Source organism: Erinaceus europaeus, chromosome 15 (assembly GCF_950295315.1).
Source record: "Erinaceus europaeus chromosome 15, mEriEur2.1, whole genome shotgun sequence".
NCBI classification, from domain to species: Eukaryota; Metazoa; Chordata; class Mammalia; order Eulipotyphla; family Erinaceidae; genus Erinaceus; species Erinaceus europaeus.
The window spans coordinates 5,322,621-5,347,864 of NC_080176.1; the positions used below are offsets into that span (position 1 = coordinate 5,322,621).

Below are 25,244 nucleotides of genomic sequence, written 5' to 3' on the forward strand. Positions count from 1 at the left end.
AGAGAAACAGGTAGACAGAGGGCAAGGTACCACAGCTTCAAGGCCCCCCAGGGCTCGAACCTGGGTCGTGCACACAAGGCAGATGGCCTCCCACGTAAGCTCTGTCTGCTGCCCACAATTAATGGTGATAATAAAAAGCTTTTAAAGTGTGGGGCCAAGTGGTGGTGCACTTGGTTGAGTGCACCTTACAATGTGCAAGGACCCAGGTTCAAGACCCTGGTCCCCACCTGCAGGGGGAAAGCTTTGCAAGTGGTGAAGTAGGGCTGCAGGGGTCTCTGTCTCTCACCCTCTCTATCCTTCCTAGACCTCTCGATTTCTGATAGTCTCTATCCAATAAATAAATAAAGGTAATAAAAAAAATTGAAAAGCTTTCAAAGTGATACAAGGTTATTCTTTTTATTTTTTTAAATTAAAACGGTATTTTATTTATTTTGGGTAAAGACAGAAATTGAAAGGGAATGGGGAAATATGGAGAGAGATTAAGAGAGAGAGAAAGGGAGACCTGCAGCACTGCTTCACCGTTTGTTAAGCTTCCCTTCTTCAGTTGGGGACTGGGGAGCTTGAACCTAAGTCCTTGTGCAAGGTAATGACCCAGACACCTTGGTTTAATTAATTAGATTTCTTGCTACCAGTGTTATCACTGAGGTATATGGGCCATAGGTCCACTGCTTCCAGTGGCCTCTTATTTCCTTCCTTCCTTTATTTTAAATTCATTTATTCCCTTTTGTTGCCCTCATTTTATTGTTGTAGTTATTATTGTTGTTGCCGTTGTTGGATAGGACAGAGAGAACTGGAGGAGGGGAAGACAGAGGGGGAGAGAAAGACAGACACACTTGCTTTATGGCTTGTGAAGTGATCCCCCTGCAGGTGGGGAGTTGGGGGCTTGAACCGGGAACCTTACGCCGGTCCATGTGCCTTGCGCCACCTGCGCTTAACCTGCTGCGCTACTGCCCGACTCCCCCCCTTTTTTTAATAGAGAGACACCGCAGCACTGCTGCACTTCCTGTGAAGTTACTCCCCTAAAGGTGGGGACTAGGGGCTTGAACCTGAGTCCATGTGGTAGTAATGTGTGACTCTGCCAGGTGCACCACTGCCCAGCCCCCAGCTTTCTGTTTGCTTGGTTTTGTTTTTACCAAAGCACCGGCTTATGGTGTGGGAGAATGATCAAAGCTGGGGCTTTGGAGTCTCAGGCAAAAGATCCTCTGTGTAACCTTATGCCATCTACCCCCTCCTTATTTGTCTATTTATCTACTTATTTTATTTTATCTACTTATTAATAATAGAAACACACAGAGAAACCAGAGCCTTGCTCAGCTCTGGTTGATGATGGTGCTGGTGACTTAACCTAGGACCTTGGAGCCTCAGGCAGGAAAGTTGTTTGCACAACCATTTTGCCCTCCAAAAATTTTAAAAATATTTCTTTATTTTGACAGGACAAAAAGAAATTAAGACCTGGCTCTCCCCACCTGCAGGGGAGTCACTTCACAAGCGGTGAAGCAGGTCTGCAGGTGTCTGTCTTTCTCTCCCCTTCTCTGTCTCCCTCTCCTCTCTCCATTTCTCTCTGTCCTATCCAACAACGATGACATCAATAACAATAGTTAACTACAACAGTAAAACAATAAGGGCAACAAAAATAAATAAATATTAAAAAAAAAGAAATTAAGAGGGGAAAGGGAAGTAGAGGGGAGAGGGGAGGATTGACATGTGCAATACTGCCTCACTGCTTGTCAACTTTCCCCCTTGCAGACTTGGGGATTGAACCCTCGTCCTTGCATACGGTAATGTCCGTACCACCACCCAGCCCCTACTAAAGCTATTTTTATTTTGTTTGTTTTTAATTTTTTATTTATGATAGAGACAAAGAGAAATTAAAAGGGAACAGGACACAGAAATGGTGAGAGACCCACCTGCAGCGAGGGCTCTTCACAAGCGGTGAAGCAGGTCTGCAGGTGTCTGTCTTTCTCTCCCCCTCTCTGGCTTCCCCTCCTCTCTCCATTTCTCTCTGTCCTGTCCAACAACAACAACAACAATAAAGGCAACAAGGGCAACAAAAAAGAAATGGGAAAAAATGGCCTCCAGGAGCAGCAGGAGCAGTGGATTGGTAGCGCAGTCACTGAGCCCCAGAGATAACCCTGGAGCCAAAAAAAAAAAAAAAGAAGAAAGAAAGAAAGAAAGAAAGAAAGAAAAAAGAAATGGTGAGAGGAAAAGATATCTAGAGCATAGTTTCACTACTTGTGAATCTTGCCCCCATGCTTGGGGACGAGGGACTTGAACCCAATTCCTTACACTTAGTAATAATGTACATGTTCAACCAGCTGCACCACCCCTGAGGTGTTTCTTTTTGTCTGCCCCAGAGCGCTGCACAGCTCTGGTGGTGCTGGGGATTGAACCTGGGACCTCAGACCCCCAGGCATGGAAGTCTTTTGCAGAACCATTATGTTGTCTCCCAAGCCCAGCTTTTATTTCCCCATAAAAGTTTTTTTTTTAATTTTTATTTATAAAAAGGGAACACCGACAAAAAACACAGGATAAGAGGGATTCAACTCCACACAGTTCCCACCACCCCTCCCCTGATAGCTTTCCTATTCTTTATCCCTCTGGAAGTATGGACCCAGGGGCACTGTGGGATGCAGAAGGTGGGAGGTCTGGCTTCTGGAATTGCTTCCCCGCTGGACATGGGCATTGGCAGGTCTAATACGCTCTTTAAGATTGCTACACCTGACGCTGTTGACTGGCTACGGAAGAAGGGCAAACGCTAGAAGAAGATTGCTACACCACAGCCTGGCCCCCACTGCCCAGGATGGGGATGTTGAGTACAGTGTGGCTGCTAGCCTGAGGGTGTCCCTGAATGGTGGAAGCTGGACATCAGGCTCCTGGAGTGGCAAGAGGTCAGAGGTGTCAACAAGGCGCCCCCAGAGATGGGGTAGTAAACCCTGTTTCTTGCTGACCAGGATCTTGGGTGTTGACAAGAAGAGCCAATGGGCAGGGCCTGGCCACCAGAGGGCAGTGTGCGGCGTCAGGATCCGCAGGGAGGCCTGCGCCCCGTGCAGGAGGCAGGGCATGTCTGTCTGAGAAAGGGCAGCCTGCCCCGGACCTGCCATCTGGCTGGGACGAAGGCCAGCAGAAGCTCCTTGGCCAGTGGCCGGGGCTCCTGGTGTGGCTCGCCCTCCTTCCTCAGTTACTCACTTGCCTGAGCTCAGCACAGCTGTGGTGATGCTGAGGAAGGGACTTACTGCCTTAGCTGCTGGCAGTAAGTCCCTCCGTGGGCTGGACACACAGACCATGATGCCCCAGCTCAGCTCGAGCTGGACCTGAGCCTCCACCCGCAGAAGGGTTGGCTGGGGGTGGTGCAGTGCAGACAGCACTGGCTTCTCAAGCAGCCCTGAGCCATCCCTGGCATGACATGTACCAGAGTGATGCTTGAGTTCCATCTCTCTCCTTCTCTCTCTTCTCTTTCACTCTCTCTCCCTCCCCCCACTCTCTCTCTCTCTCATCAATAAATTAATACTAACTCCAGAAGGGTGACCTGCAGGGCTGGGCTCTAAGCCAGGATTCCAGAGGTGAAAGGGCTTCTGATCTGTTGGGGGGGGGGGAGGGCTGGGGTAGATAGCATAATAGTTATGCAGAGACTCTCATGCCTGAGGCTCTGAGGTCCCAGGTTCAGTCCCCTGTACCACCATTAGCCAGAGATGAACAGTGCTCTGGTAAAAAAACAAACAAACAAACAAAACAAAAAAAAACCCAACAAAACAAAAAAGAAAGAAAAGAAAAAAAGGAAATACTGGGCTAGAGAGACAGCATCATGTTCCTGCAAAAGACTTTCATGCCTGAGGCTCTAAGGCCCCAGGTTCAATCCCCAGCGCCGCCATAAGCCAGAGCTGAGCAGGGATCTGGGAAAAACGAAACAATGGTCTGGGTGGTAGAGCAGTGGGTAAGATGTTGGATTCTCAAGCATGAGGTCCCAAGTTTGATCCCAGGTACCACATGTACCAGACTGACACTCTGGCTTTCTCTCTCTCCTCCTTTCTCATTAATTAATAAATATTTAGGGGCCTGGAGGTGGCACACTTGGTTAAGCATGCATAGTACTAAGTTCAAGGATCCAGGTTCAAGCCCCAGCTCCCCATCTGCAAAGGGGTTGCTTCACAAGTGGTGAATTAGGTCTGCAGGTGTCTATCTTTCTCTCTCCCTCTCTAGCTCTCCTTCCCCTCTCAATAAAAAAGAAAAAAAGAAAAAAATGGCTTCCAGGAGCAGTAGATTTATAGTGCCGGCACCAAGCCCCAGCGATAACTCTGGAGGCAATAAATAAATAAATGACAATAAAATCCTTGAAATTTTATTTATTCATGAAGAAACCAGGAGGAAGAGGAAGAGGAGGAGGAGAGGAGGACAAAGAAAGAAGATATATAACTGCGGCACATGTGCTGTTGGGGATTGAACTCAGGACCTCATGTTTGAGAGTCCAATGCTTTATCCACTGCGCACCTCCTGGACCACACAATACAATAAAATCTTTAAACAGAAAAAGTAAAGAAAAACAGACCTTCTGGCCAGCAGGACAGCTCACCTGGGGGGGTAGGTGCATCGCTTCACCAGGTGTATGACCTGGGTTCAAGAATGGCCCCCACTACATGAGGAAGCTGCAGTGCCCTGTCTCCCTCCCTTTTGTTTTTTTTTCCTTTTCTTCCTGTCTTTCTTTCTTGCTTGCCTCCAGGATGGATTATCACTGGGGCTCGGTGACTGCACTATGAATCCACTGCTGCTGGAGGCCATCTTTCCCATTTTGTTGACGTTGTTGTCATTGTTGTTGTTGATGTCGTTGCTGGACAGGACAGAGAGGGCGGAGAGAAAGACAGACACCTGCAGACCTGCTTCACCGCCTGTGAAGTGACTCCCCTACAGGTGGGGAGTCGGGGGCTCGAACCAGGATCTTTACACTGGTCCTCGAGTTTTGGGCCATGTGAACTTAACCCGCTGTGCTATAGCCCGACCCCAGAAACATCTGTAATTTTAAAAATGTATTTATTATTGGATAGAGACAGAGAAAAACTGAGAGGGAGAGGGAGATAAAGAGGGAGACAGAGACTCCTGAAGCCCTGCTTCGCCACTCGTGAAGCTTTCCCCCTGCAGGTGCAGACCACGGGATCAAACCTGGGTCCTTGTGCACCACAATGTGTGAGGTGCGCCACCACCTGGCCCGTCGACTTTCCTCTCTCTCCCTGCTATTTTTATCTGAAGTCAGCCCGGGGTGATGGAACTTCTGAGATGACCAAAAAAATCAAGGCAGACCACAGCGGCAGGTGTGGCCTGGCTACTACTCTTAGCCAACAGCTCTGGGGGAAGGGATTGCGAGGCACAGGGACACCCAGGATCCCCCTGGCAATGCAGGCATGAGGACAGGTGGGTAGGGTGCCATTATCTGCTGCCTTTATTTTTATTTATTTGCTTTTAAGATTTTATTTATTTATTAATGAGAAACATAGGAGGAGAGAGAAAGAACCAGGCATCACCCTGGTATATGTGCTGCCGGGGACTGAACTCAGGACCTCATGCTTGAAAGTCCGATGCTTTATCCACTGTGCCACCTCCCAGACCACAGATTTTTATTTTTTTAAATTATATTTATTTAGTAGATAGAGACAGCCAGAAATTAAGAGGGAAGGAGGTAATAGAGAGGACAAGAGACAGAGAAACACCTGCCTCACTGCTTCACCCCTCACAAAGCTTTTCCCCTGCAGGTGAGGGCTGGGGGCTCCAACCCAGGTTGTTTCTCATTGCAACACGTGCACCCTATCAGGTGCACCACTACCCGGCCCCAATTGTCTGTTGGCTTCACAAGGGCAGCGTTCAGGGTCGGGAGATGCACAGTGGCTTATGCAACAGACTTCCACACCCTCAGGTCTCACTCAGAGGTCCCGTGTTGAATCCCCAGCATCACTGTAAACCAGCAGGGCTCTGGTTAAAAGCAAACCAAGCAAGGGGAGGGAGGGGCCGGGCGGTGGCGCAGCTGGTTGAGCGCATGTGGCTCAAACAGCACGGACCAGTGTAAGGATCCCGGTTCGAGCCCACCGGCTCCCCACCTGCAGGGGAGTCACTTCACAGGCGGTGAAGCAGGTCTGCAGGTGTCTGTCTTTCTCTCCCCCTCTATCTTCCACTCCTCTCTCCATTTCTCTCTATCCTATCCAATAACAGCAATAACAATAATAATAATAAGAACAATAAACAACAAAGGCAACACAAGGAAAAATGGCCTCCAGGAGCAGTGGATTTGTAGTGGAGGTGCCAAGCCCCACCAATAAGCCTGGGAGCAAAAAAAAAAAAAAATATATATATATGTATATATGGTAGGGGCTGGGTGGTGGTGCACCTGGTTGAGCGCCCATGTTACAAAGCTCAAGGACCTGGGTTCTAACCCCCTGTCCCCACCTGCAGGGGGAAAGCTTTGCAAGTAGTGAAGCAGTATTTTAGGTGTCTCTCTGTCTCTGTCTCTCTCTATTACCCCCTCCCCTCTAGATTTCTGTCTCTATCCAATGAATAAATAATTTAAAAAATTCATAAGTAAATAAATAAATAAAATCCAACCAAGCTGACACATGGCTGGGGAAATTCTCCGCAGCTGGGAGACCAGGCCTTGCGCGAGAGAACAGGCTCCTGATTCGTCGGGCCTCCTGTGCCGCATGCGCGAGAGAACAGGCTCCTGATTCGACGGGGCCTCCTGTGCCGCATGCGCGAGAGAACAGGCTCCTGATTCGACGGGGCCTCCTGTGCCGCATGCGCGAGAGAACAGGCTCCTGATTCGACGGGGCCTCCTGTGCCGCATGCGCGAGGGAACAGGCTCCTGATTCGACGGGGCCTCCTGTGCCGCATGCGCGAGAGAACAGGCTCCTGATTCGACGGGGCCTCCTGTGCCGCATGCGCGAGAGAACAGGCTCCTGATTCGACGGGGCCTCCTGTGCCGCATGCGCGAGAGAACAGGCTCCTGATTCGTCGGGGCCTCCTGTGCCGCATGCGCGAGAGAACAGGCTCCTGATTCGAAGGGGCCTCCTGTGCCGCATGCGCGAGGGAACAGGCTCCTGATTCGAAGGGGCCTCCTGTGCCGCATGCGCGAGAGAACAGGCTCCTGATTCGACGGGGCCTTCTGTGCCGCATGCGCGAGAGAACAGGCTCCTGATTCGTCGGGGCCTCCTGTGCCGTATGCGCGAGAGAACAGGCTCCTGATTCGCTCGCACCTGAGTGATGACCTGGTCTCCGGCTTTCCCTTTCTCTCACAGGAATCGCTTTCTCATACGAAGTAAGTGATTTTTTTTTCTTTCTCAAAGTGACGTTCAGGATTAGGGATAGAACACCGTGGTAGAACGAACACCTGCTTCCATGCACAGACCCTGGAATTGATCCAGGCATCCGAAATAAGGGGGTTAAGTGCAACTTTAGATGTTTGAGTTGGGAGAGAGACACCACGGCATCGCCCCGGCACACGTGGTGCCGGGGATCAAACCTGGCAAGTTCCGCACCGCTCACAGAGCCAGTGCCTGGGCCCAGATAACCTTCAAAGGGGCTGGGCGGTGGGACACCTGTTACAGCTCGCATGTTACTATGCTCTGGGCCAGAGGTTCAAGCCCCTGCTCCCCAACCGCAGGGGGAAAGGTTCACAAGCAGTGGGGAGCTGTTGTCGGTGTCTCTCCTCTCTGTCCTTCCCTCTCTCTTCTTCACGCTCTATCAAGAAAGAAAAAAGAAAAAGGCTGCCAGTGGTCAGGGAGGTGGCGCAGTGGTCAAGCTTTGGACTCTCAAGCATGAGGTCCCGGCAGCACATGTGCCCGAGTGATGTCTGGTTCTCTCTCGCTCCTCCTGTCTTTCTCATAAATAAATAAAATCTTTAAAAGAAAAAGGCTGCCGGGAAGCAGCGGTGGCGTGCAGGCACAGAGCCCCAGCAATACCCTCAGTGACAGCAGGCGCCACCTGTAAGGCGGCGGCTGAGGCTGGTGCAGTAGCTCACGAGGTCACGGCCGGGCTTGAGGCCGGCCCTGCTGCACTCAGGAAGCTTCGGTGCTCTGGTCTGTTCCCTTCTCTTTCTCGGATTCTCTCTCTCTACAAAAGGAAAAGAAACAGCTCATGAATTTCATCACCTTTGTAAAGCAGAGTGAGGGGAGAAGACACTGCCAAAGCTGGCAGGAGGCGGAGCTGGAGAGGAGTCCGGGACCTCTGGGCCTGGGTGTGATGGCCGGTGGCTAAAGGCTGAGCAAGCTCCCTGGCCCCAAACAGCCCAGCACCTTCCAGTCAGCAGGAAAGAAAAAGAAAACACAAGGGAGTCGGGCGGGAGCGCAGCGGGTTAAGCGCGCGTGGCGCAAAGCACAAGGACCGGGGTAAGGAGCCTGGTTCCAGCCCCTGCTCCCCACCTGCAGGTGTCTGTCTTTCTCTCCCCCTGTCTTCTCTTCTCTTCATTTCTCTCTGTCCTGTCCAACAACGATGACAACAATAATAACTACAACAACAACAACAAATGGGCAAAAAAGGGGAATAAATATAAAAAAGAAAAAGAAGACATGAAATTTGAAGATGTCGGCCTCTGTGCAGGAGGAGGGTCGCAGGACAGATGATCAGGACTCATAGCAGTTGTTCCACTGTGACCTGCCTCAAGGAGCCCCAGGGTGCAGACAACCCCCAACACACACACACACACACACACACACACACACACACACCAGAAGTGCTGCCTAGCCCGGAGTTGGGGGCAGCTGTGTCACAAGCACCTTCCACAGTTGCTGAAAGGTCCCCAGGTCCCCCCAGCACCTCTGGGGGAGTCAGTGCCTGCACTCCATTTAGGGGCCTGCCTGGGAGCCGCTGCAGGGCCCCCCTTAGAAAGAGCAGACCCGAGCCCCGGAACTGACACAGACACTGTTTAATGAACTCTGATGGGTTCATAGAGGTGCGGCCAGAGGTGTTGAGGGTGCAGTGACCCGGCCGCTCAGCCCCTCCCCCTCGCTCCCCCCCCCCCAGTCTCACAGGGATAGCAGAGCAGGACACCTGCCCATTTTGCAGCTGGGGAAACTGAGTCCCAGACAGGGTCGCTGGTTGTCCATGTCCTTGGTCCCCCATGCCTTGGGGGGGGGTCTTGGAGGTGTGTGTGTGGTGGGGGGGCAAACCCCTCAGGAAGGGCAGCAGGGACTTGGGAGACCGGCCTGATGTGGCAGCACAGCTCCACCCATGGGTGCTTGGGTCCTCAGGACCAGCTGAGGGAGGCGGGGCAGGAGGGTCACTCCCTGCGGTGTCGCTGGGCGCCTGGGAAGCCGGCAGGGCTGGTGGGGGGGGTCTGACCAGGTCAGTGGGCACACGAGGGCACGAGGGGAGAGCTGGGGGCAGTTGGCCACAAGTCATGCTGGGCGTGGGGTCAGGATCAGGCGTGGGGCAGCGGGCAGGATGGGGTGGCCCCTGGTGGGGACTGGCCTGCGGCACAGCAAGTGCTGCAGACAGGATGGGGTGTCTGGCAGTGCCCCCCGCCCCCGGGTGGGTACTGGGAGGGAGGGGCTCCCACTCCCAGCAGGGTTCCCTGGGGACCTGCTGGGAGCTGCACTGAGACCCACCAGCAGGGGGCGCCTGGATCCACCACGTCCATAGTGACCAGGACGCAGTGCCCTTCCCCGCCTGGGAGGGCAGGTGGGCGGGTGGGCAGCCCTGCAGAGTCACGGTGGGCGGCACCCCACCCGCAGGCCTGGCACAGGGCCCCCGAGCACCCTGACATGCGTGGGGGCCTGAGGATCCCCCGGTGAAGCAGTCAGCAGCGCACATCACTGGGTGTCCGGGTCCTGGAAGCCCCAGGCCTCCACTGCCGCCACCAGGAAGTTCTCGGAGCAGAGGGGCTGGTTGTTGAAGGTGTCACAGTGGCCCGTGCGGCCGCGGTTCAGGTCCCCGTCGATGTAGAGGGCCTGGCCGCCCCCTCCTCCTGCAGAGGCCCCAGTCAGCACCCTCCACAGTGCCCGGCACCCTGCCTCACTGGGGTCCCTCCCACCCTGCCCCTGCCGGCAGGTGCTCACCTATGATGAGGCAGTCGACGCTGCCTGCCATGAACATGGACTCGCTCTTGGAGGGCAGGTTGAAGTGACGCGCGGCCAGGAAGGGCGACAGGCGCTCGCTGGGATTGGAGGACGTGGGGGCGGCCGGGGCCTCTGGGGGCCGAGTCAGCTCAGGGTGCTTGATGACCACCCACTCGTAGCGCTGCACCTCGGGCTGCAGCTGCGGGCGGACGGGTGAGGCCAGCCTGTGCGCCTGCCACACCCTGTGCCTGCCACCCTCCAGGGTAAAGGGTGGTGGTGGAGGGAGGGGGGGCCCCAGGACCCCAGCTCACCCGAAACACGAAGCACTCTCCCGTGCCAAAGAAGCCCAGCTTGCCCCCGAATTTGTTCCTCTCGCTCCAGTCCGTGGACAGGTACGCCCCGCACACCTGGGGGAGGCCGGGTTAGGTGCGCCTCCCAAGCCCAGCCCTAGACAGCCACCCAGCACCTGGGGGACACCCGTCCGATGACAAAGTGATAGCCTGACCTCAGGAGCCCACCAGCTGCCACCTGCCTACGTGTTTCGGGTTTTCCTGGCCGCAGCTGCTGCAGGGGACTCACCGTGATAGCCACCTGCTAGTCGGAGGTGGCCTCGCCCACATGGGTGGGGGTCCCTGGCCCTTGGGGGTCGGCTGGTCTCTCCTCCACATAGTGCAAACCTGGGTGGCAGCTGGGGCCACAGACCCCCCCAGGGGCCCCAAGGCACCGGCCTCACCTCCTTCTGTGTGGTCTTGATGAGCAGAAGGGTGGGCTCGCGTCCCTCACACTGGAAGTAGAACCTGGGAGAGACGGCACAGCTTGCTCTTCCCAGCCCCGGCCCACGCCAGCCTCCCTGCCAGCCCCGCCTACCAGCGACCCTGTATGGGCGGCAGCCTGAACATCCTGCCTGCAGGGAATGGGCTGGTGGCCGAGGGGCTGGGCACATCCTGACCGAGTGGGCAGCACCCGGATGTGGCCCGTAGGCATAGCCCTACACTAGGTGCTCTGGGAAGGCGGGAACCAGAGGAACAGGTCCCAGGAGGCCCTGGCAGCTGTCCCCCGCTGGGCGGGCCTCCCCCGCTGCTGTGGTGCCCTCCCCACAGGCAGGCCCACTGTTCTCTCACCTGGCCAGGCTGTAGCCGTGCTGTAGCGAGGAGAAGAGCAGCAGGGGCTGGCAGAGGGCGAAGCGCTCGGGGACCCACGACCAGATGTCCCGCATCTCCCTCACACTCACGATCTCCGAGTGGAAGTTCTCCGCGTGCACCGCCAGGTGCACAAACTGCCTGTGGGCAGACGGGGCAGCTTCAGTGGGTGCCAACCCCCCACCTGCTGCCCCCTTTTCCCGGGGGGGTGCCCGGCCTGGGTGGGGCCGGAGCACCCTCGTCTAGGAAACGGTGGTGCCGCTGTGCTCTGGCGGGACTGGGCCCCAGGGCCAGCCAAGCACCGCTGGGTGGACGGCATAGCGGGCAGCCGAGCAGACAGGCAGGCAGACAGGCAGACAGGCGGACAGAGACCGAGCGGGGCTCAGAGCAAGCAGCCCTCAGAGCAAGCAGCCAGGCCCCAGGGACAGCTCGGCCGAGGGAGACAGCAGCGGGGTGGAGCGGCCCCCACACCTACCTTTTAGAAAGCGAGACACTGAGAGACAGGAGGGAGCAAGGCACAGGAGAGGAGAAAACAGACACAGGGAAGTTAGCTGCGGCCAGCTCTGCCCAGAGAAGGGCCCTGCCGCTGCCTGCCCGGGGCCTGGGACACATGGGCCTGCTCCTGCCCTGTCCAGGGCGCCAGACCCAGGCAGCAAGGCTGGGCCCCAGGCGGCAGGGCTCTGGGCTGACTGCTGGCCCCGGGACTCAAGTCAGAAAGGCCACCCACCCACCCTCCCTCCCGCCGGCCAGCACCCACCTCTTCTGCTTGACAGTGATGCCCTTCTGCTTGAGGGCCTTCTCGTTGGCCATCTGCAGCAGCTGGATCTCCTTGCGGGAGAAGAGGCGGATGGCGAAGGCCTTCTCCAGCAGCTTCTCGGGGGACACGGTCTTGGCGATGTCCTTGACGAAGGTGCGGATGTCCTGCCTGACGTTGTCCGACTCGGGCGGCTGGCCGGCCCGCACCTTGTGGAAGAACTTGAGGATGGCCAGCGCCACGCGGTACAGCACCTTGTAGCCCTCCACCAGGAAGACGTCGAACACGCGGGCGAAGTGGCTGAGGGGCAGCTCGCCGAAGAGCCAGCGCTGCCAGTCGGCGTAGACCTGCAGCACGTCCTCCGACACGGCCACCATCAGCTTGTGCGCCGCCTGGCAGTACTTGTTCACCAGGTCCCCAAAGGTCATGCAGGATGACTCGAAGGCCAAGAAGCTCTGGTCCACCAGCTTGCGGCCAGGGTCGTTGCAGGCCAGGATGCGGCAGGCCTTCTCGAAGCACTCGGCCTCGTCGAGGCTGTAGTGCAGCAGCAGCGCCACCACGGCGGGCAGCGCGGGGCAGAAGGAGATGTCGGGGAACTGGTTGGCGATGCACAGCAGGATCTTGCGCACGGCGCCCTGGCCGCGTGCGTTCAGGCAGTAGCTGGGCACCTGCGTGTTGTCCACGAACTCGGGCAGTGGCAGGCTGCTGCCGCCGTGCTTACCCACCAGCTTGCCCACAATGTCGCTGTACACGCTGGCGTCGGGGGTGACTGTGCGGCAGGGGATGTCACGGATGAGGCGCTGGTACACCTTCCCGCGCAGCTCGTGGCTGCGGGCCCAGTAGCCCTGGCGGGCCAGCTGCTTCAGCTCCTGCAGCTCTGTGCAGCTCAGCTCCTTGGGTCCCAGGTCCTGGATGGCCGCTGTCATCTTCTCTCCGTCCACGAAGCAGTTGTAGCCCGGGGAGTCCATGGTGGGGCGTCCTGGGAGGGAGGGGCCTGGGCCGGGTGGCTACAGCCTGGTGCCCCCTCCCTGGGGCCCTGCCGCCGGGCTGCGTGCCATCGGGCCCTGGGGGAAGAACTGCGTTAGATGCACGTGCTCCCAGAATACCTTTCTAACATTCATTCGTACTTTCCTTCCTTCCAAGAGAGCACTGAGGAGGGAGTAGGTGGCCTCAGGCAGCTCTCCGCCTACTCGCCTCACTGTGCGTGTGGCCGACTTGTGCGTGGTGCTGGGGCTTTGTGCAAACAGGTGTCACTGCTCCAGGCCGCCTTTCTCCTTCTGTTCGGTAGAGAGAGGGAGAGACACCACAGCACCACGCACCAACCATAAGCTCACCCTGGTGGGGGTCCACGTGCTGCCATGTAGTTCCGGGTCAAGTACTGGGCCAAGCAAATGCTGAGGTCATCTCTATGTTTCAAGATTTGTATTTTATGGGAATCGGGCGGTATCACAGCAGGTTAAGCACATGTGGCACAAGGACCAACCTAAGGATCCCGGTTTGAGCCCCTGGCTCCCCACCTGTAGGGGAGTCGCTTCACAGGCGGTGAAGCAGGTCTGCAGGTGTCTGTCTTTCTCTTCCCGTCTCTGTCTTCCCTTCCTCTCTCCATTTCTCTCTGTCCTATTCAACAATGATGACATCAATAACAACAATAATGACTACAACAATAAAACAAGGGCAACAAAAGGAAATAAGTAAAAAAGATTTGTATTTTATGTATTAATGAGAGGGAACTAGAGCAGCATTCATGCACATGTGATCCTGGGGACTGGCCTCAGGACCCCATATGCAGACACTCTGGCCACTGCACCATCGCCGAGGCTGGGTATTTACTTATTTATGTTGCTTTATTGTCACCAGGGTTATCACTGGCGCTTGGTGCCAGCACTATAAACCCACTGGTTCTGGCAGCCATTTTTTTCTAATTTTTAAAAAAATATTTATTATTTATTCCCTTTTGTTGCCCTTGTTGTTTTATTGTTGTAGTTATGATTGATGTTGTTGTTGTTGGATAGGACAGAGAGAAATGGAGAGAGGAGGGGAAGACAGACACCTACAGACCCACTTTACCGCCTGTGAAGCGACTCCCCTGCAGGTGGGGAGCCAGGAGCTCGAACCGGGATCCTTAGGCCGGTCCTTGTGCTTTGCCACATGCGCTTAACCTGCTGCGCTACTGCCCGACTCCCCCTTTCTAATTTTTGAAAAAGTTTCCTTTATATTTATTTATTTTCCCTTTTGTTGCCCTTGTTGTAGTTGTTATTGTTGTTGTTATTGATGTCGTCGTTGTTGGATAGGAGAGAGAGAAATGGAGAGAGGAGGGGAAGACAGAGGGGGAGAGAAAGACAGACACCTGCAGACCTGCTTCACCGCCTGTGAAGCGACTCCCCTGCAGGTGGGGAGCCAGGGGCTTCAACTGGGATCCTCACACTGGTCCTTGGGCTTTGTGCCACATGTGCTTAACCCGCTGCGCCACCGCCCGACTCTCCTTTCTAATTTTTATTAGATAGGACAGAGAGAAATTGAGAAAGGAGGGGGAGACAGAGACAAACACCTGCAGACCTGCTTCACTGCTTATGAAGCGTCCCCCTTGCAGGTGGGGAGCCGGGGCTTGAACCTGGGTTCTTGCACTTGGTATTAAGTGCACTTAGCCAGATGTGCCACCACTGGCCCGTAGGTTGGGCCTTCAACCTAGGACATTTTTGTCTTCCTCTTTTTTGTGAAGCAGCATCTGGCAGGGACACTCCCACTGGGGAGTTGACTATTCTGAGGCTTTGCCAGGAACTGTGGGCACAGCTGCTCACATGGTATCCTGAGGCAACTGGGACAGCCACTGCCCCCTGGGCTACTGGAGCTGGGCCTGCCAGGAATGGGGGTGGGAAGTGGAGCTTCTGAAGAGGAGCCATGGCAAGGAGCGGAGGGCACTGGGGGGTGCAGGGCTGCAGGCCTGGGCCAGCTGTGTATCAGGGGACGTGGGCTCAGCCACACCCTCCCTGAGTGGGACTCAAGACTGGCTCTTATGTCCCTACAAGTGCCAGCTAAGTTCGGGGCCCACACTGACAGGGGATCCCCCACAGCCGCAAAACAGGTGTTGTAGGAGCACAGGCCAGAGGTGGTGGGGCTGTAGTCTCTGCTGGGGGGAGGGCTGGGGTTCTGGCAGGTGTGAGTCAGGCCGGATCCCGGATGGACCGCCTGCAGCTGGAACAGTGCCTGCCCTCACACTTTGGCTTGCTCCCTGAACTCTGGGGAGCAGCCAGCTCACTCCAGGCTCTCCTGCATCTGGACCATCTGCCAGAACCCGCAGGAAGCAAAGACGGCCTTAGAGACCGTGAGCAGACAGCCCTGGAACAGAGGAGGCTGGGGAAGGTGCTTCTTTCCTGGCGACACCCACACTTGCTCTCCGTCCTCCGATTCCCTTCTGTGGTTCTGCGGTTCCTGGGCCCTCGCAGCCTAATGATGGTGGGCCGAGTGCCCGGCCGGGCTCTGTCCCTGCTGCGGCTCAAGTCCGAGTCTAGTTTTCCACGAGGGTCATGTTCTCCTTCCTGTCGAGTCCAAGGCTTCACTGCTCCTGGGTGGCTTTTTTGCTTGTTTTTCCAGGCAGGAGAGACAGAGACAGAGACAGAGACGGGGTTCCTCTTGGTGCTAAGCACTGTGGGTTAAGGCCATGTGTAGATAGCATCATGGTTATGCAAACAGACTCTCATATCCGAGGCTCCAAAGTCCCAGGTTCAATCCCCTGCACCACCATAATCCAGAGCTGAGCAGTGCTCTGATTAAAAAAAAAAAAAAAAGTTCTTTCTTTTTTTAAGATTTTATTTATTTATGAGAAAGATAGGAGAAGAAAGAGCGAAAGAACCAGACATCACTCTGGTACATGTGCTGCCGGCGATCAAACTCAGGACCTCATGCTTGAGAGTCCAATGCTTTATCCACTGTGCCACCTCCTGGACCACAGATTTTTATTTTTTAATATTTATTTATTCCCTTTTTGTTGCCCTTGTTGTAGTTATTATTGTTGTTGATGTCATCATTGTTGGATAGGACAGAGAGAAGTGGAGAGAGGAGGGGAAGACAGGGGGAGAGAAAGATAGACACCTGCTTCACTGCTTGTAAAGTGACTCCCCTGCAGGGGAGGAGCCAGGGGCTCGAACCAGGACCTTACGCTGGTCCTTCTGATTTGTGCCACATGTGCTTAACCCACTGCACTACCACCTGACTCTCCAAAAAAAGTATATATATTTTAGTGATAAAGATATGGGGGGTATGAGAGCATTGCTCAGTCTTCCCCTCTCCATTTCTCTCTGTCCTATCCAACAATGATGACATCAATAACAACAATAATAGCTATGACAATAAAACAAGGGCAACAAAAGGGAATAAAATAAATATTAAAAAAAGAGAAAGAAAAAAGGGAGCCAGGCAGTAGCGCAGCAGGTTAACTGCACATGGCGCAAGGACCGGCATAAGGATCCCAGTTCGAGCCCCGAGCTCCCCACTGGCAGGGGAGTTGCTTCACAGGAGGTGAAGCAGGTCTGCAGGTGTCTTTCTCTTCCCCTCTCTGTATTCTCCTCCTCTCTCCATTTCTCTCTGTCCTATCCAACAACGATGACATCAATAACAACTGCAACAATAACTACAACGATAAAACAACAAGGGCACCAAAGGGAAAAATAAATATTAAAAAAGAAAAAAAAATTTTTTACAACAACAAGGGCAACAAAAGGGAATAAATAAATATTTTTTAAAAAGTTAAAAAGAAAAAAAACCTCAGATGTGAAGGCCTTAGGGCAGGATACCCCCCAAGGGCACCAGAGTGCAGTGTGGGGAGCAGGAGGGCGTGTGTGCCCAGGCTGCCAGGAGGTGCCAGGTCTTCCCATGACTGCTTCCCAGCTTGGCCTGCTCAGGGCCACCATGAGGGGCTGTGGGTGGTCCCACACCTCCCCCTTCAGTGGCAGTGTCCTGTCCCTTCTCAGACACCCGCTGTGCTCAGGGTCCAGGCACGACATGGAGTGACCAGGGCAGGACGAGTGAACCTGATTTCCCAGCAGCCCCTGCCCAGTGCCCCCCACCTCCCTTGACACAGTGCACCCCCAGCTCAAGACACATCCTCTTCTAGGGAGGTGGCAAGAAACCTGTCACGTGAGGGATCCCATTCTAAAGCCACCATGGTCCCTGGACAAGGGGTGTCCGTATGCCCAGGACCCCTTTACCCCACCTCCTGGGCTGCAGGTCCAGCTCAGAGTCTGAGGACAGGCTTGGTCTTACTTAGCTGGCAGGCCCAGCTCTGAGCCACCTACAGCCTCCTGGAGTGGGGCCAAGATGACAGGAAGGCACATGGGACCGTGTCCCTGGAGTTCCTCGTGACAGACAGAGCCACAGGGCCCCCACCACGGAGCTGCCAAGTGGCACAGCCCAGAGTCCCAGGGGAAGGCAAGCTGCCCCAGGACAGGAGGCAGCCAACAGCCTCTGCTCCCTTGATGAGGGGAGCCTGGCAGCCCCAGCCCAGGGGGGTAGGGGGGCAGGTGGGGACCTCAGGAGGCCAGAGGGGTCTGGGAAAGGCCAACACCCAGCGGGGAAGCCCCTGGAAGTGCCAGGTCAGAAAGGCACCCAAATCCCCACTTGCAGATAGGACCTCAAGGCTGTAGGACCCCAGACACCCCCAGCCCATCAAAGTAGAGTGACACCAGCTCACAGGTGGTGACGTGTCCCCCTTGGCCCTGGTAGCCCTGCATCCAGCCACCCTCTTCCCGTGGCAGGGAGGCACCCTGGGTCTGCCCCACCCCCTTGTCTCTGGGACTCTCTCCCCTGCCTCCTCACCTCCCTGTGCTCTGTCCCCCACTTCCCAGGGCAGCTCAGGGCCCATCCACGGGGTGCAGCCCGAGGGGAACACCCAAACATCCCCCTGAGACCTCTCCAGGCAGGGCTGAAGGCACCTAGCTGTGCCCGCCCCTCCCTGGCAGCTCGACGGTGCAGCAGACTGACCTGGTCACAGGGAGAGTGGAGGAGGCAGGTAGACACCTGGGGATACATGGGGCGCCCAACCCACGGGAATGGGAGCTCTGGGTGCTCCTGCCAGGCTGCCTGGGCCTGTGGCTTCTGGCTGGCAGCTTCCCTGGAGGGGAGGCTCCAGACCTGAGTGGGGAGGCGCTGGCCGAGGAACCTGATATGGGCGTGCAGGGGCGTGCGGGCATACAATGAGGCACGTGCCGGCACACAGGCACGGCCGCCGCACAGCCAGCTGGTGCTGAGGCTGAAGTTCAGAGGCGCCTGATCCAGGCACCCGCCACTCCCTGCGCCCTCCTGAACAGGATGCCTCTGCCTGGCGGGACTACAGCATGAGCCTGGGTGCTGAGCCTGGGTGTGGCCGGCCCCAGGGCACAAGAATCTGCAGTGCAGGAGGCGGGGAGGTGGGTGGAGCTAGGAGCCGCTGTGACAGGTGCCCCAGCCTGCACGTGGCTGGTGCTCGCAGGAGTTTGGATCTGAGACGAAGCCTGCCTGTAGTCTCTCGGGTTTAATCACTTTAATAGGCATTCGAGACACTTCCTGAATGCAGGCCGACTGGTGCCAGGACAGAGCTGCCAAGCGGCCTTGGGCGGGTACTGGGAGGAGGCATGGGGCTCAGGGGACAGATGCCCTGTACGTGGGGGTGGCAAGTGCCAGAGGCAGGAGTCACGGCCACAGAGGCCTTCCATACCAGAGGCTACCAAGACATGGAGGCTCTACCTGGGGGCCCCTCCACCTTCCTGGGATGGGCGGGGGTGGCCAAGGAGGATGGCAGCATGGGCACAGGGAGGGCTGAACGTGGGTGAACGTGGTGGGGCAGGGCACTGCGGCACCCAGGACACCCACTGCTGCCAGCTTCACTCCTGCATCCCTTTCTCCACCCCTCCAGCTGGCAGGGCAGCTGTAATGTCACACACCGGGCCCCCAACCAGATGCGGTCTGCCCTCTCCTATTCATGCCTCCAAGTCCCACTGGGCACAGCTCACTGGGCCGCACACTCCTGTCCCCACAGTGGCCAGGGGCCTCCTTGTGCGGCCAGGACCACAACAGAGCTGGCTTCCAGGCAGGAGACGGTCAGGTGGACTCCCGGCAACACCCCTGCCACCAGGGGCCACCTCCAGTGGGCTCTCTCCTCAGCACGCTTGGCAGGCCACACCTGAGCCGGCCTCGATGAACCTGTGTGCTGGGGAGCAGACAGGGCCCGTCTCTGGGGGCTGGCCCAGACCATAAAGGGACCTGGGGCCAAGACTCCAGGTGCCCAAGGTCACTCAGCTCGGCAGCAGGTGTGTGGGTGGGGTTGGGGGGGGTTTACTGTTGTCACGAGAACCTGAGAGATGACGAGATTACTCCTACCTGCCCGGAAGGTCACCCTCAACCCGCTGAAAGCAGCATGGAGTTAGCACCTTGCCTCCGTCCAACCCCTGCGGCGGGGAGCCCCCCTTCCACCTCCCTTTGGTGCCCTCACAGGGGAGCCAGGGTGAAGGTGGCCAGCCCCGGCCCTGTCGCTCCTCGGCGCTCTCAGGCTTTGTCTGGAGCTGAGCAGATTAGGAGGCATGACCTTCATGACAGCGGCGTGGGGGCCACCCCGGGGCTGGCGGCGACAGCACACCTGCCCTTTCCTGGGTGGCCCGCCGCCCTGGAGAGCAAGGCGCCCCGCGTATGAGCGCAGGACCCCTGAGTCCCCGCAGGGCCCCCCAGTCACAGCCGGGGCGAGAACACGTGTGTCACCACCCAGCTGCACCCGCGCCACCCTAGGGTCGCATCACCCAACAGCCGCCCCCAGCCCGCAGCCTGGGTGCCCGCGACCACCCTGGCTCCTTCCCATCACGCAGCCTGGGGGGTCGGCCCCCAGGGCCCGGCCCCACCCCTGCGGGCCTCCGGTGGCGTCGCCCGCGGGCTGGCAGAGCTCGGGGCCCAGGGGGCCTGGGCCGCGCCGGGGGGGTCAGCGGGCTCGGGGCGGGGACCCCGGGGCCAGGGGGCGCGTGTCACCCGGGGCCGGGGATGGCAGGCCCGGACCGCGGCGCGTAGGCGGAGGATCTGCTGCAATCCCCAGGGTTTCTGCCTGGGGGGGGGGACCGAGGCCCGCGCCAGACCCCCTGGGCAGCCCAGACCACCCCCCGCCCCGCCCCGCCCCGCCCCCGAGTCACGCCCCCCGCCCGGCGCCAGGAACCCACCTTGCCGCTGGCCGCTCGCTGCCCGCTCACCCGCGACTGGCGCCCCGCGGTCTGCGCACGCGCGCCCCGGCCCCGCCCCCGCGAGCGCGCGCCGCGCTGCCCACCCGGGTCGGGCCGCGCGCTCTGGGCATGCGCACCGGCGCCCCGCAGCCGAGCATGCGCCGGGCAGGGCCCCGGGGGCGCGCGCCGAGGGGGCGTGTCCGGCCGGGGGCTCGCGACCACGTGGACACGACTTCGGGCCCGAAGCCACCGAGAAGGGGCGCCGGGGTGTGGGGGGCGGCCCGGGGTGGGGTGCGGGCTCACGCGGCCAGAGGCGGATGACAGCGCCCTCGGGAGGCGGGGCTGTCGCCCCCGGGAGTGACTGTGGGTATGGCATCAAGTCGGGGCCACGACCTCGGGTGGGTGGGGTCCGCGGAGCCCGGGGTCCTGGGCACGCGGCGGGGGAGCCCGCAGCGCCCCGCCCAGACCGCCCCGCAGCCTCCCCGCCGTTCGCGCCGCCGCTACCGCCGTAGGCGCCGCGTCCACACGTCCCGCCACGGCAGCACGAGGCTCCCGCGGGAGGCGCTGAGCCCCGGGACCCCGCCGCCCCCCAGCAGCAGGTAGCGGCGGCCGGGCAGCAGGCGGGGAGCCCGCAGGCCGCGTCCCGCGCCGGCACCCACAGTGCGCGCTCCCCGCCGCCCCGGAACACGGCGAGCACGGCCACCGGGAAGCGCGTCCACGCGCCTCGCCGCGCGCGCCCGCCTGCAGGGCTGGGGAGCGGGGTGTGTCGGAGTGGGGCCGCGGCGGGGCCGGGGCGCCTACCGTGTTCCTTCCCTCCCGCAGAAGGTCTCGAGGCCGATGCGGTGGCGGCTCTGCGCCGGCTTGCAGTGCGAGTCGCAGTCTGGGGACGGGGCGGGGTTCGCGCCGGACCGCACCCGCCGGGCGCTCCCCCCGCGCCCCGACGCACCCACCGTGGGGCTCGGCAGGGCCGCTGTCCTCGGCGGGGTCCGGCGCGGGGGTCCCTGCACGGGGAGGGGGAGGGGGCAGTCCGCGCTGGCAGGTCCCGGGGGCCGGGGCGGGCAGGGCCACTCACTGACGCGGGGCGCCGCCAGGGAGCGGCTCTGCTGGAAGCCCCGGGCGCGGAGGTCACAGGTGAGGCCGGCGACGCCGTCCTTGCAGAGACACTGGCCCGTGGTCTGGTTGCAGGTTTTTTTTTTTAATTTAAAAAATATTTTATTTTTGAGAGAGATGCAGAGGGAGAGAGAAACACCAGAGCCCTGCTCAGCTCTGGCTTATGGTGGTGCGGGGGATTGAACCTAGGACTTTGGAGCCTCAGGCATGAGAGCCTGTTTGCATAACCATTAGGCTATCTCCCTCGCCCTTTTTGAATTTTTAAAAATATTTATTCCCTTTTGTCACCCTTGTTGTTTTATTGTAGTTATTGTTGTCCTCGTTGCTGGATAAACTAGAAATGGAGAGAGGAGGGGAGACAGAGAGGGGGAGAGAAACACAGACACCTGCAGACCTGCTTCACCGCCTGTGAAGCGACTCCCCTGCAGGTGGGGAGCCGGGGGCTCGGAACCGGGATCCTTCCGCCGGTCCTTGTGCTTTGTGCCACGTGCGCTTAACCCGCTGCGCTACCGCCCAACTCCCGTGGTTGCAGGTTTTGCGGGCGGCGCCCACAGGGTGACAATCACAGGCTGCGGGAGGAGGGCGGGGCTGGCGGCGGGGCCGGGGGCGCGCGCGGGGGCGGCCTCACCTCTGCAGGCGCGCGGGTGGCTGGCCGCGCGGCCCGGGTCGCGGTAGTGGCGGTGGCGGTGGCGGTGGCAGTGGCGGCCCGCCGTGTTGTGGCGGCCCGACAGGCGGTACAGCTCCATGTTGAAGCCGCAGCGGCGCGCGTGGCCGTTGCAGGAGCAGGCTGCGGGGAGGGGTCGGGGCCGCGGTGGGATCACGGTCAGCCCCCCCGCCCGGGCCTGACCCACGCAGGCGTGTGCGTCCCGCGCCGAGCCCCGCTGCCACGGCCGATCGCGGCCCCGGCCGTCGTGCAGCGCCCGCCCACCGGCAGCTCCGTCCCCGCCGGGCCGCGCGAGCACCAGGCGCACGTCGGAGGCCGTCACCCCGTCCTGCAGCACCGGGCTGCTGTCCAGCTCCAGGCCCGGGGGGCTGCCGTCCCGCAGGCTGAAGGCCAGGAGGCCGCCACCGTCGGGCCGGACCTGCGGCGCGGGGAAGCACCGGGCCTCGGGTCCGGCCGGGGGCGCGGGCGGAGAAGGAGGCGGGCGGCGCCCAGTTGCGGTCGCGGGCGGCGCGGGGCACAAGCGCAGGCTCACGAACACCAGCGCCACGTTGTGGGGCGCCGCGGCCCAGCGCCAGCACCCTGGGGTGCCCGCCATCAGCAGGCTGGCGAGGTGCGCGCGCCGCAGGGCCGAGGCTCGCAGGTGGCGGTGGCCCGGCGGCCGCACGTGCTGGATGCCCGCACCTCGCGGCCCAGCTCCGGGCTCACCAGGCCCGGCTCGTATCGGCGGGGCGCGCAGCCCTCGGCCTGGCAGGGGTCGGCGGGGCTCAGGACGGCCTTAGGCGCGCCCGCCGCCAGCAGCAACCCCCAGGGCCTGCCGGGCACGGCCGGGGTGCAGTGCTCGGGCGCCCCCTCCTCGCTCTCCCCGCCCGCAGGTCATGGCCTGGCCCGGCCGGGCCGAGCAGGTCTCCGTTCTCTTGGGAGGCCTGGCGGGCGGGGCCCGGGGCGCCCGCAGCCGCTACTAGGCCGCGGCAGGGTAGGTACGCCGGGTCGGGGGTGGGGCCCCGCGGGGTCGGAATCCCAAGCAGATCCAGAAGCTGCAGGGTTGACGGCGAGGGGGCCGGAGAAGGAGGGGCGGGAGCCTGGAATGTGCGGGCGGGAGGGATCTGCAGGGGTGGCCCAGACACGCAGCCTGGGGACCATCCAGGGAGGCCTGGGCGGTGCCGGGGGGGGGGGGGGGGGGGGGGGGCGGAGGTGGGCGCCCCCTGGCCCTGGGCGGGGGTGGGGTAGCCCAGCAGCGGAGAAGCCGGGCTCCGACGGTGTGGGGGTCACTTGGGGCTGCTCAGCAAGGGCTCCGGGGCGGCCTGAACTCCACTCTGGGCTGGTGAGGGCGGGTCCTCAGGGCTCCCAGCCTCTAGCTGTCTTCCCCGGAGGGCAGCCTGGGGGAGCTGGCAGGGAGGGAGGGGGTGGAAGGCGAGCAGTCTGTGTGTTGGGGGGTGGGGCACGCAGAAGGGCCTCCTGGGGTGGCTGGCTAGAGACATAGGGAGTCTGGTGTGAGAGCTTGGTCCATGTACTTGTAGGGAAACTAAGGCAGGGTAGGCTGAGCAGGACTATCAGCAGATGGGACAGCCGCCAGCTGAGAGGTCAGAATAGATTCTGGCAGAGACAGCCCCCCCCCCCCAGGATGCTGGCAGCCAATCTCAGCAGGTGGGCCCGCATGGCACACAGAGAACCCCTGAGGGTCAGGCCTGGAGCCATTGCTTTCCCAGCCCCTGCTCTCCAAGGTCCTTCTGGTTTTGAAGTTTTGAGCTTCAAACCCCACCTGCCTGCATAGGGGATCCCCAGTGGGAGATTGTGGGTGCTGGCATAGCCTTCTACAACTGTTAGGAGCGGGGAAGCAGCTGGCCAGTGGGATCCATGTGCAGCCCCAACCCTGGGTCCCTAGGGAAGCTCGCCTTGGGGGGCGGGGAGGACAACCCTGTGGAGGGGGCTGGGCCCTCACATCTGCACCTCTGTGGGATGCGGGTAGGCTCCTGGGACTCCTGCTGGCTCCAGTCAGTCTCCCCACCCCGCCAGCCACCATCCCCGTGGCCTCTGCAGCCCTGGCAGATGGTGTGGAAGGAGCCTCTCACAACCCCCACCTGCCCCTCCCCTTCCAGTCTTTCTGCCCCAGGCGGGCAGGCAGTGCTACTTTGAACCTGTGGCTGACACCCAGCACAAGGGGTTTTAGTCACTGGGGGCAGGTGTCAAGGGTGTGCCCTTAAAAGATCTCCCCCACACTCCCAGGCTAATTCGGGTGCAGTGGCGGGAATGTTTATTGATCACTGTCCTGCTTGGGGGACTTTAGCCCTGCTGTGTGAGGAGGGAGATGGGGTGGCGGCAGAGGAATTGTCACCAACACACAGGTGCACTGGCCTCCTGAAGGGAGTTCCTACACGCGGCTGGCCCTGACCTTGGATTGGGGGGGGGGGGGTTGGGTGCCACCAGGTCTCCCTGGCTTCCGCCACAATTCTCGGAGCCTCATACCAGCCCAAGTGGGTGGCACCCAGGACCTGAGGCTGCACTCAGCCGTGGGCCAGGACCCGGAGGGCCCATGCAAGTGGTGAGGGTTGTAGTGGTGCAGGCCAGAGCACAGCCTTGAGAGACACCCCCCCACACACCACAGGTGGTCAAGAGCAGCCTCGGGTGGGGGTGGGGGTTGGTTCATGTACAAAATTGATAGATGGAAGTGCGGGACACTGCCCTCCCCCCCCCCCAGGCAGAAAGTTTGATCCTCTAGTGTAACCCCTTTCTGCTCTGCGCTCCTGGTGGGGGCATCTACCAGCCTGGCCCACACAGGGCCTGACCAGGGTGAGGTGGCCAGCACACTGCCCCATGGGACAAAGGTCCAGCAAGAAAGGCTCAGCAAACAGCCAGGGCGCCTGGCCTGCGGAACTCAGAGGTACTGGGGGGTCAGGCAGGGAGTCACTCCACACCCAGCGCACACTCTAACACCAGCAGCAGTGTGACAAGAGGGGCCCCCTCCCGGAGGGTCCTGCCCAATACAGTGGCCAGGGTTGGGTTGCAGGCAGCAGGAGCTGCTCTGTGGGGCCCCTACCTGGCTGGCTCCCAGGCCCCCACCCCCTAGCTGCAACTTCATCTCTTGGGAGTTCTGGCCTCCAGAAGCCATGTATCCCCAGGCCCGGTTCTGAGAACAGTGCTAGATCGACAGGTTCCCTGAGGCCCACCCAAAGGACACCCCCTGGGAGCGTAACAGTGGGAACCCCTCAGGAATTCCAGACCGAACCCTCAGGAATCCTGAAGTCCCCACAGCACACCCTGGCATAAGCCCAGGCGTTGGGGTGGTGAATCCTGACCTCCTGACAGGTGTGAACTCGACTGCACCTAGTCCTGTGTGTGGGGTCAGGGGCCCGTTCCTGGTGGCAGCTCAGTGTGGGAGAC

General features: G+C 59.6%; 2 protein-coding genes and 1 long non-coding RNA gene across 7 annotated transcripts in view; 1 reads left to right on the top strand and 2 right to left on the bottom strand.

Moving 5' to 3' along the window:
* LOC132533064 (uncharacterized) overlaps nt 1-25,244 on the top strand; it is a 147,762-nt gene that overhangs the window by 51,774 nt on the left and 70,744 nt on the right. The gene's annotated exons all lie outside the window — the stretch shown is intronic.
* On the bottom strand, nt 7,922-20,197 carry TBC1D24 (TBC1 domain family member 24). 5 transcript variants are annotated; one of them, XM_060172567.1, is made up of 8 exons: nt 20,093-20,197; nt 11,925-12,985; nt 11,643-11,660; nt 11,150-11,308; nt 10,762-10,825; nt 10,340-10,435; nt 10,029-10,227; nt 7,922-8,085 (listed from the first exon to the last, which is right to left on the bottom strand). In XM_060172567.1, the coding sequence occupies exons 2-8, from the start codon at nt 12,887-12,889 to the stop codon at nt 7,937-7,939; spliced, it is 1,650 nt and encodes a 549-aa protein (XP_060028550.1). In that variant the 5' UTR covers nt 12,890-12,985; nt 20,093-20,197; the 3' UTR covers nt 7,922-7,936. The 5 variants fall into 5 exon arrangements, with proteins under 5 accessions (XP_060028550.1, XP_060028546.1, XP_060028547.1 ...); XM_060172563.1 differs by lacking the exon at nt 7,922-8,085 and adding an exon at nt 8,577-9,854; XM_060172565.1 differs by lacking the exon at nt 7,922-8,085 and adding an exon at nt 9,660-9,937.
* NTN3 (netrin 3) lies at nt 19,861-24,972 on the bottom strand. The gene is given in 11 exon segments (XM_060172346.1): nt 19,861-19,980; nt 20,093-20,324; nt 20,396-20,720; nt 20,723-20,833; nt 20,877-21,336; nt 21,713-21,771; nt 21,831-21,989; nt 22,050-22,499; nt 22,502-22,677; nt 22,767-22,900; nt 24,901-24,972. Coding segments are annotated over 11 exon segments (2,298 nt in total).